General features: G+C 61.4%; 1 protein-coding gene across 4 annotated transcripts in view; it reads right to left on the reverse strand.

Annotated features, from left to right (window-relative positions):
* Positions 1-147: 147 nt before the first annotated feature.
* The window catches only part of RASGRF1 (Ras protein specific guanine nucleotide releasing factor 1), a 29753-nt gene continuing 15320 nt past the window's right edge, over positions 148-14580 (reverse strand). Inside the window, exons 7-27 of one of the 4 annotated variants that reach the window (XM_030955607.1) lie at positions 14364-14557; positions 13873-13982; positions 13123-13241; positions 12610-12770; positions 11756-11819; positions 11357-11493; positions 11009-11091; positions 10133-10342; positions 9415-9785; positions 8968-9123; positions 8690-8860; positions 8312-8424; positions 7895-8007; positions 7303-7363; positions 5658-5761; positions 5212-5296; positions 3878-4075; positions 3047-3126; positions 2261-2378; positions 1940-2008; positions 148-1484 (exon numbers count right to left, since the gene is read on the reverse strand). In XM_030955607.1, coding sequence (XP_030811467.1) covers positions 1392-1484; positions 1940-2008; positions 2261-2378; positions 3047-3126; positions 3878-4075; positions 5212-5296; positions 5658-5761; positions 7303-7363; positions 7895-8007; positions 8312-8424; positions 8690-8860; positions 8968-9123; positions 9415-9785; positions 10133-10342; positions 11009-11091; positions 11357-11493; positions 11756-11819; positions 12610-12770; positions 13123-13241; positions 13873-13982; positions 14364-14557 — 2810 coding nt within the window. In that variant the 3' untranslated portion in view covers positions 148-1391. Of the gene's footprint in view, positions 1485-1939; positions 2009-2260; positions 2379-3046; positions 3127-3877; positions 4076-5211; positions 5297-5657; positions 5762-7302; positions 7364-7894; positions 8008-8311; positions 8425-8689; positions 8861-8967; positions 9124-9414; positions 9786-10132; positions 10382-11008; positions 11092-11356; positions 11494-11755; positions 11820-12609; positions 12771-13122; positions 13242-13872; positions 13983-14363; positions 14558-14580 lie in introns of all 4 variants that reach the window. The other 3 variants (XM_030955604.1, XM_030955606.1, XM_030955605.1) reach the window with 3 other exon arrangements.

Here is a 14580-nt window from a genome sequence, read left to right on the forward strand (position 1 = left end):
GACAAGGGGCGGGGCAGAGGGTGGGCGTGGCACGGGGCGTGGCACCGGCTCCGGGAGGGGCACTGGGCGGTGGCCCCGGCACTGGGCGTGGCCCGCGGCCCGGCGGGTCCGGCGTTATCCCGCCCGTAAAACTATCACAAACCCCGGTTCACCCTGAGATAGAATAGATTTATTAGCAAGAGGTAATCAGGAAACATATATTTTTACAAAAAAAATGGAAATATCTTTTTTTTTTCCCAAACAAGCTGTAAGTTGAAATAGTTTTAGGGCTTGAAAGAGAATTCCCATACCACGAGGTATTGCTTACAGCAAGTGTTGTGTGAGTGGAGCATGCCTGCCACTGCCGGGGAACCGTGTCAGGGACTGTACAATGTAAAAAACCCAGGTACTATTCACAGAATAAGCACTACATTACTATATCCTGCTAGCAGGTGGTTAGCCAGGATTACAGTAGATGTAATAAAAACACTCGTCATCTCTAACTCTACGTCATGGTACTCAGAGTGGGCACAAGGGCACGGATCTACAGCATATCAACAGGAGCCGGATGCAGCGAGGAGAGGCGAGGGGATGCTTCCATCTTCCCAGCTTCGGGGGCACCAGGGCAGCAGCCAGGGCCCCCCGTGCCCGGCCAGCACCAGGGTGGCACACACACAGAGGGCAGCTCACACCGAGGGACAACCTTTAATGCGCTCCCTTCTCCCACCTTACAGAGTTGGGATGTAACCGCCAGCACTGCCCGTGTGAGAGCTGCTCTGTGCTGCCCCAGAGCCCCGCGGGGACATGGGGCTCACCTGCCCCACAGGGACTCACCTGCCCCACGGGGACACAGGACTCACCTGCCCCACGGGGACACAGGGACTCACCTGGCCCATGGGGACACAGGGCTCACCTGCCCCGAGGGGACACAGGGACTCACCTGGCCCATGGGGACACAGGGCTCACCTGCCCCACAGGGACTCACCTGCCCCACGGGGACACAGGGACTCACCTGGCCCATGGGGACACAGGGCTCACCTGCCCCACAGGGACTCACCTGCCCCACGGGGACACAGGGACTCACCTGGCCCATGGCGACACAGGGCTCACCTGCCCCGAGGAGGCAGAGGGCTCACCTGGCCCACAGGTCTCACCTGCCCCACGGGGACTCACCTGCCCGACCACCAGCCCCCCAGGAGGAACAAATGACAAAAGTAACATCATGGAAAAGAGCCCGGGACTCCAGCGAAGTGTCGGCGCGTTAAACCGTGACGGGGCGGGGAATCCTACGCGAGCGCGGCGGGGCCGGGGCCGGGGCCGGGGCGGGGGAAGCACAGACGGGGGTCGCTCCGGGGCGCCCGTGGAGCGGGGCTATGTACAGGGGTACAACGAGAGTCCGGCGGCCGCGCCGCTCACGAAGGCAGCTTGGGCTCTATCCGCAGAGAAGCTTCGTACAGGGACTCCTCGTCCATCACACCCGACTGGTCCAGCAGGTACTGCGTCACCTGGGGACGGAGCGGGCCGTGAGCGGGCCGGGAGGGCACAGCCCGACAGCCGGGGCACCCAGACCCTGCCGCAGCGGGGGCTGAGAGCTGCCAGCTCGTCTCATGCTGGGGCCAGCATGGGCAGAGGGTGGCTGGTGCTGGCAGCGGGGCGGCAGGGCGCACTCTGCTCCACGGCAGGGCGTGCTGCCCCTAACCGCTGCTGCTCAGCGTGGCCGGGTGCACCCCTGAGCACCCCGGGCTGTCCATCGGTGCTGCCCTCTGCAGCAACTCCTCTGCTGCAGCTGCCTGGGGAGCACGGGGAGTCTGCTGAGCCCCCACAGCCTCCCTCCATCCCCTGACTGACCCCTCCAACAGACTCCAGCAGGGAGCTGCCAGGAACTGAAGGCTTAGATGCTGTGATGGAAGAGGGAGATGAGGGGCAGAGCCTGCCCGAGGCTCTGGGGACAGGGCTGTACCTTCGGCTGGTGCTCGATCTTGTAGGAGGTTTGCTGGAACTGGCGGATCTCCCTTATGATGTGTGAGATCTGTGCAGGGATATAACACAGGAGGTGCTCATGGCTCAGCCATCACTCAGAGAACCCATCCCAGTGCCCAGGAGGGCAGGGGCACCCAGCACAGCACAATGCAGAGGCCTTTTTGTCTCTTCCAGACACTGGGAACAACCCTAGGTGTGTGCAGGGGACACATGTGGCCTCCTGGTGCTGTGCAGGTGAAGGCTGAGGGGACTCAGGCCTGGCCACAGCCACATCACCCAGCCCAGCCCCTGGAGCACTCACCATCCTCATTTTGGAGAAGTTCACCAGGCCATCCTCGGTGTAGTTGGGGGTGCCCTCCTCGATGAACGCCAGGTCCGTCAGGTACATGCCCAGGTAGGGGACACACGGGGGGTCACAACTTCAGGAGTGAACCAGAAAGGAATGAGGAGCAAAACTCCCTCAGTTTGGAGCTTGGGGCAGGGCAGGGGAGAAGGGGACAGCTCTGCAGCCAGCAGAGGTGGAAGGATTCTCTCTAATATAGGAGAGCTCTCCCAGAGAAGGCTCCCGGTGTCCTGGGCCTCATCCCCACCAGCACAGCAGGACAGGCAGGACCTGTGGCTGTGCCCCTCACAAAGCCATGGGAGATGGGCAGGAGATGAGCTGGGGCATCTTTGACAGCACGGAGGGTCAGGAAGACCTTTAGAAGCTTCCATGGGCAACTTGATCTAGTGGAAGGGGGCCCTGCCCACAGAGAGGAATGGAACAAGATGAGCTTTAAGGTCCCTTCCAACCTGAACCATTCTGGGATTTGATGATTCTGTGATAGTGATGGGGAAAATTGCTCTCTGGTGTCTGGCAGTGATTTTTCCCTGTGCAGTCCCTTTTATTCCCATCTTTCGCCATGCTGCCCAAAGGAGCAGCTCAGTCCTGAGGATCACTTTGCCAGGCACTGTGCTGGCCCCACAGGACACCCTTCAGTGCAGGCTCTGAGCGATCCTGGGAGCAGAGCTCAGCTCCCCCCACCCTGCAGGCCCCAGAGCAGCCAGGAGCAGCCCTGGGGGAGGAGGAGAAGCACCATTCACTCACTTTTTCAGTGCCTCCCTCAGGTTCTTGAACCTGCCCTCCGACGACACCAGCTTCTGGAGCTTATCAATCAGAGCCTTCGTCTGCAAGAAACCAGAGTGCTGCTGGCAGGGGCCCTGGAAGTACCCCCGGTGGCTGGGGGCAGCCTGCAGAGCCACAGGGGCAATTCCAGCCCGCCCTGCCCAGGGCACCCCACTCCACCTGCACCTGCACAGGTACAGCGTGCCCTGGCTGTCACACCTGGCTGCAGGTGAGCAGGCTGTGCACTCACTGCCTCCCCCTGCTCCCACCTCTGCCCTCGCCTGTTTTCATTCACAAGTTTGTCATTTTATAGCAAAAACAACTGCTCCTGGCTGGTGGGAGCCCACAGTGGTGCCGGCTCAGAGAGGTTCAACTGCACCTCTGCCTTGCAGGGTGGGGCCTGTGTCTTCTCACAGGTAACAAGTGATGAGACAAGGGGAAAGGGGTTGTGCCAGGAGAAGTTTAGATTGGATATTGGGAAAATTTCTTAATGGCTGTCCAGCTCTGGCACAGCTGCCCAGGGTGGTGGTGGAGCCAGTGGAGGGATTTAACAGATACGTGGATGTGGCACTTGGGGACAGGGGTTACTGGTGGCCTTGGCAGTGCCAAGGGAACAGCTGGACTTGCATGGTCTCAGAGAGCTTTTCTAACCCAAACAATTCCATTAGTAAACCCGACTCCAGGGCAGGTCTGCCTGTCCACCCACCACCTCCCTCCCGAGAACAACCTGAAACCCCTTTCCCATTTTCTAACTCGTTGACCCTGCCCCAACACCCTCCAGCAAACCCAGCTCCCCGGAGGGCCCAGCCCTACCTGCTTGGAGACCTTGAGCCACGTTTTCTTGAGGCGGAAGATGGCACTGCGGTTGAGGGAGGAGGTGATCTCCAGCACGGCGTTGTAGTTGTGCAGGCAGCGGCAGATGTCGGCCACCGCCACCCACTTCTCGATGGCGCTGGCGCGCGCCGCGATCTCCCCGTTGCGGATGATCTCCGAGGCAATCAGGTTGCTGACCTTGGGGAGACACGGCCCCAGCCCGGCCTTCAGCGTGGCTTTGGGCACCCCAGCCTCGCAGCAGGGCTGGATCTCCCTGTGCCGCTGCAGCCCCGCCAGCAGTACTGCAGCAGGACTGCCTCCACCTGCACCGAGGCCTGTGGGGTAGGGCAGGGCCGTGGGGCAGGCAGGGCCATAGGGCAGGGCAGGGCTGTGGGGCAGGGCAGGGCCCGTGGGGCAGGGCAGGGCTGTGGGGCAGGCAGGGCCGTGGGGCAGGGGCCGTGGGGCAGGGCAGGGCCGTGGGGCAGGGCAGGGCTGTGGGGCAGGGCAGGGCTGTGGGGCAGGGCAGGGCCGTGGGGCAGGGACGGCCCATGGGGCAGGGCAGGGCCATGGGGCAGGGACGGCCCGTGGGGCAGGGCAGGGCCGTAGGACAGGGACGGCCTGTGGGGCAGGGACGGCCCATGGGGCAGGGCAGGGCCGTGGGGCAGGGACGGCCCATGGGGCAGGCAGGGCTGTGGGGCAGGCAGGGCCGTGGGACAGGGACGGCCTGTGGGACAGGCAGGGCCTGTGGGGCAGGCAGGGCCATGGGGCAGGGACAGCCCATAGGGCAGGGCAGGCCGTGGGGCAGGGCCGGCCCATAGGGCAGGGACGGCCCATGGGGCAGGCAGGGCCGTGGGGCAGGCAGGGCCGTGGGGCAGGGACGGCCTGTGGGGCAGGGCAGGGCCCATGGGGCAGGGCAGGGCTGTGGGGCAGGGACGGCCCATGGGGCAGGGCAGGGCTGTGGGGCAGGGCAGGGCCCATGGGGCAGGGCAGGGCTGTGGGGCAGGGACGGCCCATGGGACAGGGACGGCCTGTGGGGCAGGGCAGGGCCCATGGGGCAGGGCAGGGCCGTGGGGCAGGGACGGCCCATGGGGCAGGCAGGGCCGTGGGGCAGGGCAGGGCCGTGGGGCAGGGCAGGGCTGTGGGGCAGGGCAGGGCCGTGGGGCAGGGCAGGGCTGTGGGGCAGGGACGGCCCATGGGGCAGGGCAGGGCTGTGGGGCAGGGCCTGGGGCAGGCAGGGCCGTGGGGCAGGTGACCCTCCCTCACCCCAGCCCTGGGGAGGGGGCTGAGCTGCCTCCCCGCGTGCCCACCCCCCTGTGCCCTGCAGCTGCACCTACATCATTGAAGTGCTTTGTGTTCTTCATGATGTATGGAGTCCTCTCGTTCTTCTCCAGCTTCATCCAGCCTTGCCCAAAGAATTCCCTGCAAACCACAGGGCTCAGGTCAACTTTTATTTCTCAGTTTTGCGGGATGTCCAAGCCCTGCAAGCTCCACTGCATCCACAGGATGGAGATCCCGGGGTCTTTGCCCCCACACTGCTGGGAAGGGACCGTGGATGTGGCTGGACGTGTGATGGTTGTAGGAGGGTCTCCCTGAGCCAATTACCTTGGGACATCCCACAAAAGCAGAGAAGTCACAGGGCTCCAAATCTGTCCTTGAGCCAAGTCTGGGCTACTGGCAAAGGCCAGGAAGGCTCTGCATTCTCTGGGGTCAGCCCAGCCAGGCTGCCCATGGGGCCCTGGCTGACCAGAGCTGCCTTTCCTGTCCCATGGGGATCACTCACTCATATGGGATCTTCTTGAAGACCAGGTGGTCCAGCAGCGTCAGCTGCTCTGCGATCTCCAGGGCTGAATGGTTTTCGAAGGGTTCTGCTTTGACCCCCTCGGCCTGTGGGACAGAGAACAGCGGGGCTCACCAGTGAGAATCCCACACACCAACGACACAAACCCAAAGCCAAGCCAGGCTCCCAGGCCAAAGGCTTTTCCCAGCAAAGCCAGATGTGGTGCTCCAGAGGCACCCAGCCCACACCATGCCTGTGCCAAGCTCCTGCCAGCCTCGAGAACCCCAGGGATTTAATCATGCAGCCTTTGGCTGTTTAATTAGCAAAGCACCCAGGGATCCCAGCTGGAGCACTGCAGCCCTGCCCAGGAGGGGCAAGATGGCTCTGCCAAGGTATTTCCAGGAAAGCAGGGGAGCAGGCATGAGCCCTGTCCCCACTGCCTGGCTCTGGCCAAGCAGCACTGCAGCGCAGCAGGGCTCAGGGCGCCCCCACCCTGGGGCCACAGCCAAAGCCTGAGGTCCAGACTGCACGGAGCCACTGGTGACTGTCCTAAACCATCACAGAGACATTGTCACTGATACCAGTCCTTGGGCACAGCTCTGGGCCACCCAACACCCCCACAACACCCCCACAAACAGTGCTTGGATGGGGCTGGTGCCACTCCTGCAACACCTCCACCCCACCGCCTCAGGGAGAAGATCAGCCACCAAAAACAACAAAGCCCACTGGCATCCCGCCCAAATAAAACCCCAAACTGCCCTGGTGACACAGGAGAACACCCCAAGATCAACACACGCACACAAGAGCCCAGCACAAGGCAAGAGCCCTTGCACAATCCCCTGGGGCAGGGGTTGGGAAAGCTCCAGCAAACAACGCAGCCCCCTGCTCGTGATGTGCATCCCAAACCCCAGGGCAGCCTCCCATCCCAGCACCCTTTGACTGCAGGTCACGCTGCCCAGCCTGAGGGGCAGAGCAAAGCCCCCAGGGCTCTCCTGTCCTCTCCTCTTCAGAGGAAGTTTCCAGAACATGCAATTCTGGGCAACAGCTCAAACAAAGCCCAGGAGGGAGTGCACCCCTCCAGAAGCCACCAGCAGAGCCAGGGGACAGAGTCTTGGGTGTTTCAGGTGCTCCAGGCCAGTTTCAAGTGGCTCTTGTGTTCTTCTGGGAACAGGTTTGGTTGGGTTTTTTTCAGTGCAGAAGGGCAGCAAGTGCTCTGCAGCCACCCTGGGGGCTCTAAATCCATGCACATTCCCAGGGCTCTCTCTTTCCGGGGAGCAGCAGTGATGCTGGCTGAGCCAGAGCCCCTCACTTGGAACTGGAACAGGTTTGGGGACACAGAGGACACGATGGGAGCCCCTGGGGCACAGGCAGCAGCAGGAAGGTGTCTCTGTGCCCTCTGCAGCCATTCTGCTGACTGCAGGGGAATAATGTGCCTGTGGGCTGGCTGGTGCTGCCTCTGCCCTAACAGATCCAGCTGTGCTCACAGCTGGCCCCTCCCCAGAAAGCCTTTCCTGCTGTGCAGCTGCACCCCTGGCACTGCCCTCGGAGGCTCACTCTGCCCTGAGTGAGCACCAGGACCTTTGGCTGCTCCCCTTCCACCACCCCAAGGCAGCAGGGGCAGGTAGGCAGGGAGGGAAGGAGCATTTACCATCTGCACCACCTCCTCCAGGGTTATCTGGTTGTCTCCTGGATCCTCCTGTGTCAAGGTCCTGTGGCACAGAAAGAGAGGATTTCTGCAGCTGGGAGAGCGCCAGACCCACACAGCTCTGACAGGGCAGCGCGGCTCCGAGGAACAGCCTGGCTGCAACTCTCAGCCTGTGTGTCAGGAGACCCCCTCAGTGCCATTCCTCATCTTACAGAGAAAAACACTCCTTAGCAGAGGCCACATGGCCCCACAAGTGTCAGCCCTGCTGCAAGACAAGAGTCCTGCCCTCAGTGTGGGGTGGGCACACCCTGAGTGCCAGCACAGCCCTGGGAGCCACGGTGCCACACCAGCACCCGGCAGCAGCAGGGCCAGCACGCTCTGGGCTCAGCACTGAACCTCAGACGGGCACCAAGGGGGTCGCACCCGCCCTGCCCCGAGGCTGAGCACCACCCAGCCTCCTCCTCATCTTCCTCCCTGGCTGCTCCCAGCCCCGGCACAGTCCCTGCTGAGCCTGCTGTGCTCCCGGGTGAGAGCAGGAGCAGCCAGCAGCTGGCAGTGCTAGGACAAGCCTGACACAAAACCTGCAGCCCCTCACCTGATGATGTTGGCAGCTGCCTTCCTCTCCTGCGTCAGGAGCTCGGGGTCGTGGATCACCTCCTCCAGGAAGCCAATCACCCGGAACTTCAGCTCCTCGTTGGTCTCAAAGTCCTGCCAAGGCCAGCACAGCCTGGATTACTGTGCTGGAGCGACCCTGATCCAGCAGAGCTGCTTCCTTCCCAGCTGGGCAAGGGCTGCCTCTTCCCAGCACAATCCCAGCACGGGAGGGCAGCAGGCTCACTCAGTTCCATTGCATCAGCATCACCAGCCTGGGAGAGCTGTGACTTTCCCCTGCTCCTCACCATCCACACTGCTCCATCAGACCCTCAGTGCCAGACTGCCTCTCAGCAAGGCTGGCTGAGCTGCCCAGCACTCAGGCAGGCAGGAGGGAGAGCGGGAAGGCGGCGCTGCCCACCTGGGAGTGCTTGGACACCCAGTGCCGCAGCACGTTCAGCACGCGGTTGGTGGCGGCTCTCCGGATCACAAACTCCTTGTCCCCGTTCCGCTGGTCCGTCGGGAACCCTGAAACTGCCAGGGGCCCTCAGCATGGCACAGCCCCTCAGGGAGGGCTCACAGCCCCTCTGGGGCTGCCAGAGGAGCACCCCTTCCCTGTGTCAGGAGGCAGGGGACACCCAGGGACCTGCACAGTCCTTGGGCAGTGCCATGCCCAGACCCCAGGGCACAGCCTGGAGCAGGCTCTGCAGGCTCTGGGGGCTCCCAGCCCAGAGTGTGCCTGCAGGGAAACCCCTGTGGTGGCAATAGGCACCCCAGAGGCAGTCCCTGGGGCAGGTACCTGCGCTGGCCAGGGACATCCTGCGGTACTTCTCCTTGGTGGGGGTGCCCTCGTTGGCCCCTGCCGTGGCAATGGCAAAGGCAGAGGTGGCAGACAGGGCGCTGCGGGTGCTGTCCAGGTCCCGGCAGGACGTCATCACCATGCCATTGTTGTAGGAAAACAGCGAGAAATCTGCGGGAGAAGAAATCCAACACTCCTGTGGGCACCGCTGCTGCCAGACAGGGCCCCACACGTGCCAGCCCCCCGAGACACGGGCACCCCCAGACCTCACTCGTTACCTGATGAATTTTTGCACTTGATGGACTTGGGAGTCGTTGGAGATTTCGTTGGGGAAGCTTCAGCTTCTGCTTCATCGCTGTGGTTGGGATCTGTGTCCGACTCTTCCCTGACAGACACCTCTGAGCCTGGGAGGACAGGGAACCCCTTTACAATCGCTGCACACAAACACAGCCACCTTTTAGTTCTTCCCATTTTCCTCAAGTCTGCCCCGTTCCAGCTTGGGATGCAGCCACCATGTATGGGAAAGGTACAGAGTTCTGCCATTTCTGTAGGATACTTTGGAACAGGCTTTTTCCTTGAGGTGGGGGGGTTGGGTGGTTTTTTTGTTTTATCATTAAAAATTACTGAGTTTTTTACTCCTCCTGAGTTTTCAGGAGGCAGGAGCTCTCTGTGCGTGCACCTAAACCAGCCCCTCAGTGCCAGAGCCCAAACCCACAGGCACTCACTCTGCTTGCCTGGCAGGGACTCCTCTTGCTTTTCCGAGGCTGCTTCTCCCTCGTCGGGGATCTTGTTGGGATAGCCACTGGACACGTAGAGCTTGTTGATGTCCAGCGTGGTCTTGCTGAAGGGGGCCATGGAGGAGTAGACGCCGGCGTAGCCGTTGGAGGAGCAGCTGAGCGCGGCCAGGTCGAGCGCCTTGCCGCCGGTGATGATGGGGATGTTGAGGGACAGCTTCCTGCGCCGGCTGGGCGACGACGACTTGCTCAGCGACAGCGGCGGCGGCGACGAGAACTTGCGGTTGGCCCGGGGCGACTTGGGGGGCTCCCCGTAGAGCAGCTTGTTGTTCTGGCTGTTTGCAAACAGCAGCTCCAGGGACCTGGCAGGGACAGCGAGAGGCTGAGCTGGCACCCGCCCTGCCCAGGAGGTGCTCGGGAACCCCCCGTGGCACTGGGACCCCAGGGCGTGCCCCAGCCACAGCAGCAGAGCCAAATGAGCCCCACCACCCCATGGGCAGCACTGGGACCCCAGGGCGTGCCCCAGCCACAGCAGCAGAGCCAACTCCACCCCGTGGGCAGTTCCTGGCCCTCCCAGGAGGGGGGATACCCGCAGAGCTTGGATTCGTCTCCTTCCCCTGTTTGTGGGTAGCACAGCTCACGGGGAGCAGTGACAGTCCCAGGGTGGCAGCAGGGACAGGACAGGTCCCTGGCAGCACTGCAGCCTCACCGTGCAGGGATGGCACTGATGGGCTTCTTGTAGATGGTGATGAGCTTGTCGAGCACCACGAGGGCGGTGGTGAAGACGCGGTAGGAGTGCAGGAAGGTGTTGAGGAAGTCGATGCTCAGGAAGCGCAGGTCCGTCAGCCTCTCCAGCAGCCGCTCCACGCTGGCATAGCGGATCTGCAGGACCTTGCAGGAATTCATCGTTTTACTGAACCTAATGTCAACATCATCACAATACAAGCTGGCATCAGACCTGCAGAGAAACGAGATTTCTGTGGTTCCAGCCTGGAACGAAACCAAGACACCATGGGAAGCGGTGCAGGAAGGAGCCCTGTTCCTATGGGTGTCCCCATGGAAAACACAGGTGGGAATGCTCCCAGGGAAAACCCAGGAATCCACACCCTGGAATGGGCTCCTGGAATGGGTGGAGTGCTCAGCAGGCAGAGGGATGTGGATGGGCCATCCCCAGGTGCAGACAAGCCAAGCCCCCTCCCCTGCCTGGCAGCAGGGAATGGGGCAGGAACACCCCCATGCTGCCCCGTCCCCAAAGCTAGGACCAGCCCCCCTTGTCCCACACATGTCCCAGCACAGCCTTTGCACCCCAGGACCTACAGGGAGGACAGCCCCCCGCCCCTCCCTTCTGGCACTTTTACCCCCTCTTTACTATTGTTATTTTTCTCTGAACTCTCCCCCTTAGCATTCCCACCTCCCCAGCACATGCAAATCCCTCAGCAGCCAATTAACGCTGCTAATCACCATACTGGGACAGCCCACGGAGCACACGGGGGAGGCCGTGAGGTCCCAGGGAGGTCCCAGTGCTCCCGAGGCTCCTGGCAGTGTTGGGCTGCCGAGGAGCTGTGTCCTGCCCCTGCACACTCACTTGATCATCTGAGGCACGGTGACCTTGGAGTTCTCCTCGAAGGCGTTCATCATCAGCCCATTGCAGCGGATGTTGTCCACGCACTGCAGAGACACGGGCGGCACGTGGAGGAGCTCAGGGCTTGGCTTTCCCCAGAGCAGCCACATCCCCGCTCCCTGCAGGTCCCACACCCCAGGGGCGCCAGGAGAGCTCCCGGGGTGCAAACCCAGGCTCAGAGCAGCAGTGGGGCCGTGGGCACACAGCAAACCCGGGGTTACCTGCCTGCCCAAACTGATGCCACGGCCCAGCAGGGACCCCGTGGCAGCTCCTCGTGCTGAGAGCTCCACACCCCACCCTGCTGGGTCCTACCTGGCTGATGTCACTGGTCCATGCAGCCTTCTCCTGCCTGGACGAGGCCACCAGGATAACGGTGAAAGATGAAGAATCTTTTGGCTCCACCACGATTTTGAAGTCAAGGTGGTCAATGTCTTGTCCTGATGTTTTGGCTTTGGAACAGAAAAAGCCCACCCAATGATTGGGAAAGCCTTTCCCATCCCCTCTCTCCCAGCCAGCTTTCAAGGAAGGTTAATTCAGGTTCTTGTGGGTTGCTGGCTGCCCCAGGAAGATCAGGTCTGTCTAAGTGTGGGTCTGCTTGGTTCACAGTAAATAATTAATCTAATTAAACCTCAATCGTGGATTCCTTGAATCTACTGGCACCAGGATGTGACCCACTCACCAAGCACAGCCAGCCACCTCCCCAGAACCTACCGTCCTCATCGGTGCTCTCGGGCTCCTCCACCAGCGTGCAGTCGATGAGGGAGATCACCCCGTTCTGCAGGGGGACAAAGGGGGCTCAGCCCTGCCAGCCTGGGGCTGGGCATCCCCCAGCACAGCCCCCACCAGGCCGGGAGTCAGGCTTCAGCAGCGGGACCCCCCTGGGGCTGGTGGCTCCTCTGTCCTTGTCCCCACCCCAGGGCTGGGGACAGGTCCGTGTCCCCAGGGGACAGCCCAGGGGAGGGGGACACACACACGGCCTCTGCTTTCACTGGGAAAAACGATCTGTGCCTGCTGGGATCCCTGGGTTTTCCTTGTCAAATTGATCAACTAATTTGTTTATAAATTATTTAATAGGAGCTTTAAATTTAATTTTCCCAAAGTCTGTTGTTGCAATTATCAGCTCTTTGCCACGGACTGTAATCCTTCAAACTGATAATTTAATGCCAGTAACAAGCAATTTCTGTAAGATTCTTGCTCAATTAACTGCCAAACTTCCCCAAATAGACACGGGAACCCAGGGAGCAACCAGAGGAGCTGGGAGTGCTACAGACAGCCCAGGCTGTGATTCCAGCTTCTTCCAGAACAGACTGTCAACGTTTCTGCTGCAAACCAGGGTGAATTCTTTTATCAAGATCATGTAGTTTCTCATCTCTCCCGTGACTCAGCTCCGACAAGGATCACGTGAAATAAATCCAGGTGGCCGCAGGCTCCCAGCCCAGCATCCCTGGGGCTGTGCCAGGGCAGGCCAAGGGGGTCCCTGACCCCTCTGTCACCAGCTGGGGCCACAGCTGGGCCACCCTCTGTCCCCCCACGGGCAGGGAGCAGCAGCAGCCCCGGCCCCTCACCTTGGTGAGGTGCAGCTTGCCCCCAGAGCCGCGGGTGCAGATGATGAGGTGCTTGGAGAAGAGGAAGCACTGGCGCTCGCCCTCCTTGCGGAGCGACAGCGAGCCCAGCCGGCCCCGCGTGATCTTCCCTTTCTCCGACATGGGCACCTGGATCAGGGACCCTGCGGGGACACGGTGTCAGCCCCCACAGCCACACAGCACAGCCCCAGAGCCAGGCCTGCCCCCAGCCCAGGGCGCTGCTCCAGGACCAGAGCTCCGCGTGGTGCTGCTGCCTCCCCAGTGGGGCACCAGCAACAGCCAAGGCGCACCTCCCATGCCCTGATGGGGAAAGGGCAGGGACAAAACTGCCCAAAAGTGCCAGAGCTGCCTGAACTGATGTGCCTCTGATTAGTGAAAACTCAGAACCGAGTTATATATTTAAATTTCACAAGCCAGCAGCGCACACAGGACAGGGCCAGGGCCACGGGGCTCACATTCACCCCAGAGGGGAGGGATGCTGATGCTGACACAGACCTTGTCTGACGAAGGTCTGGCTGGTGTCCAGCAGAATCTCACAGCCCTCGATGATCATCCTCTCTATTGCCAGGTTTTTGCGAATGTTTTCAGTCTCACTCACTTCATCATGCATTATCCTGAAGGATGGAGGGGAGAAGATCAGAGCTGGGATGGGATCTGCACAAGTTTTCCCTTTGGACACATGGTGGGGCTGCACCAGGTAAAACCAAAACTGAAGGAATGTCAAGGCAATTGCAGCAGGATCCACCCAGACAGAGGCAGGAGCTCCAGAGGTGACCTGTACATCTGCCCAGGCTGTGCCTCCAGGCTGATGAATACTGAAATGGGAGTGCTTGGAAATCACAAAATTCAGATTCAGGGCAGACAGATCCCATCACCAGCCCCCTCTGATATCCCTGCTCCTTGAGGAGTGCGAAAAGGGATGGAAACTCTTTACAGGACTTAAAGTGTGCGGGTGGGTTTGGCACCAACATCCAGAACACTCCAGAACAGTCCACGGGCTGGGGAGGAAGAGGATAAAAAGCAGGGAATTATGGCCAATTCCCAAGAGCTCATCTCTGAGGCCCTCAGCGCCTTCCCACAGGGCAGCCCCACCAGCTCTGAACAGAGGACAGAACCAGACACTCAGAGCCATCCCAGTCCTGCAAAGCCTTCATTTCATCATCCAGGAGCCCTGGGAAACACTGTCTGTGTCCAGGAGCAGCCAGGAGCCGTCCCACAGCCCAGGGATGGATCAGCAGCTCTCACCTGGACAGCTCTTCCAGCTTGGACTTGGCATAATCCAGGCTGTTCCTCTCCACGTGCTCGTGGGGCGTGTGAGCCAGCAGCTCGTGCAGGGTCAGGATGTACCTGGGGATCTGCAGCACGAGGGAGAGAGCAGAGCTCAGCGGGGACAGCAGGGGCCCACTCTGGGCTGCTCCTGCCATGCCTGGGGACACCCTGGCCTGAGTGGTTAAAGCTCCAAAGCTCCTTGTGCCAAAGCTGCATGAAGAGCGGGCACAACGTGGGGCTGTGCCCAGGACCCTGCTGGGATAACTGGGGAGCCAGCAGCACCCAGGGTCCCCTCACAGTGGTGGCCCAAGCAGGCCCAGGAGCCATGTGGGACCACCAGGGTGCAGCCCCAGGGCAGCCTCAGCCAGGCTCTGCCTCCACCACACAGTGCCAGCTGTGGGCATGGGGTGTGCGCTGCCTATCCCACCCCCCCAGCCCCCCGGGCCAGCCCTGGCCGCAGGGCTCACCTGGAACATGGGGTAGGTGAGGAAGGTCTCCAGGGTCCTCTCCTCGCAGTCAGGCTTGGCCTCGTAGTGCTTGAGCAGCTTGTCGAAGTCGCGGTTCTGCTTGCAGTGCGCCAGGATCTGCAGGCTGTACTGGTGGTTCCGCACAAACTCCTGGTAGATGTTCAGCATGGGCAGCAGGATGTCAAACAGGTCGGCTGCAGGCAGAGCAGGGGCGTGG

Source organism: Camarhynchus parvulus, chromosome 10, assembly GCF_901933205.1.
Source record: "Camarhynchus parvulus chromosome 10, STF_HiC, whole genome shotgun sequence".
Taxonomy (NCBI): Eukaryota; Metazoa; Chordata; class Aves; order Passeriformes; family Thraupidae; genus Camarhynchus; species Camarhynchus parvulus.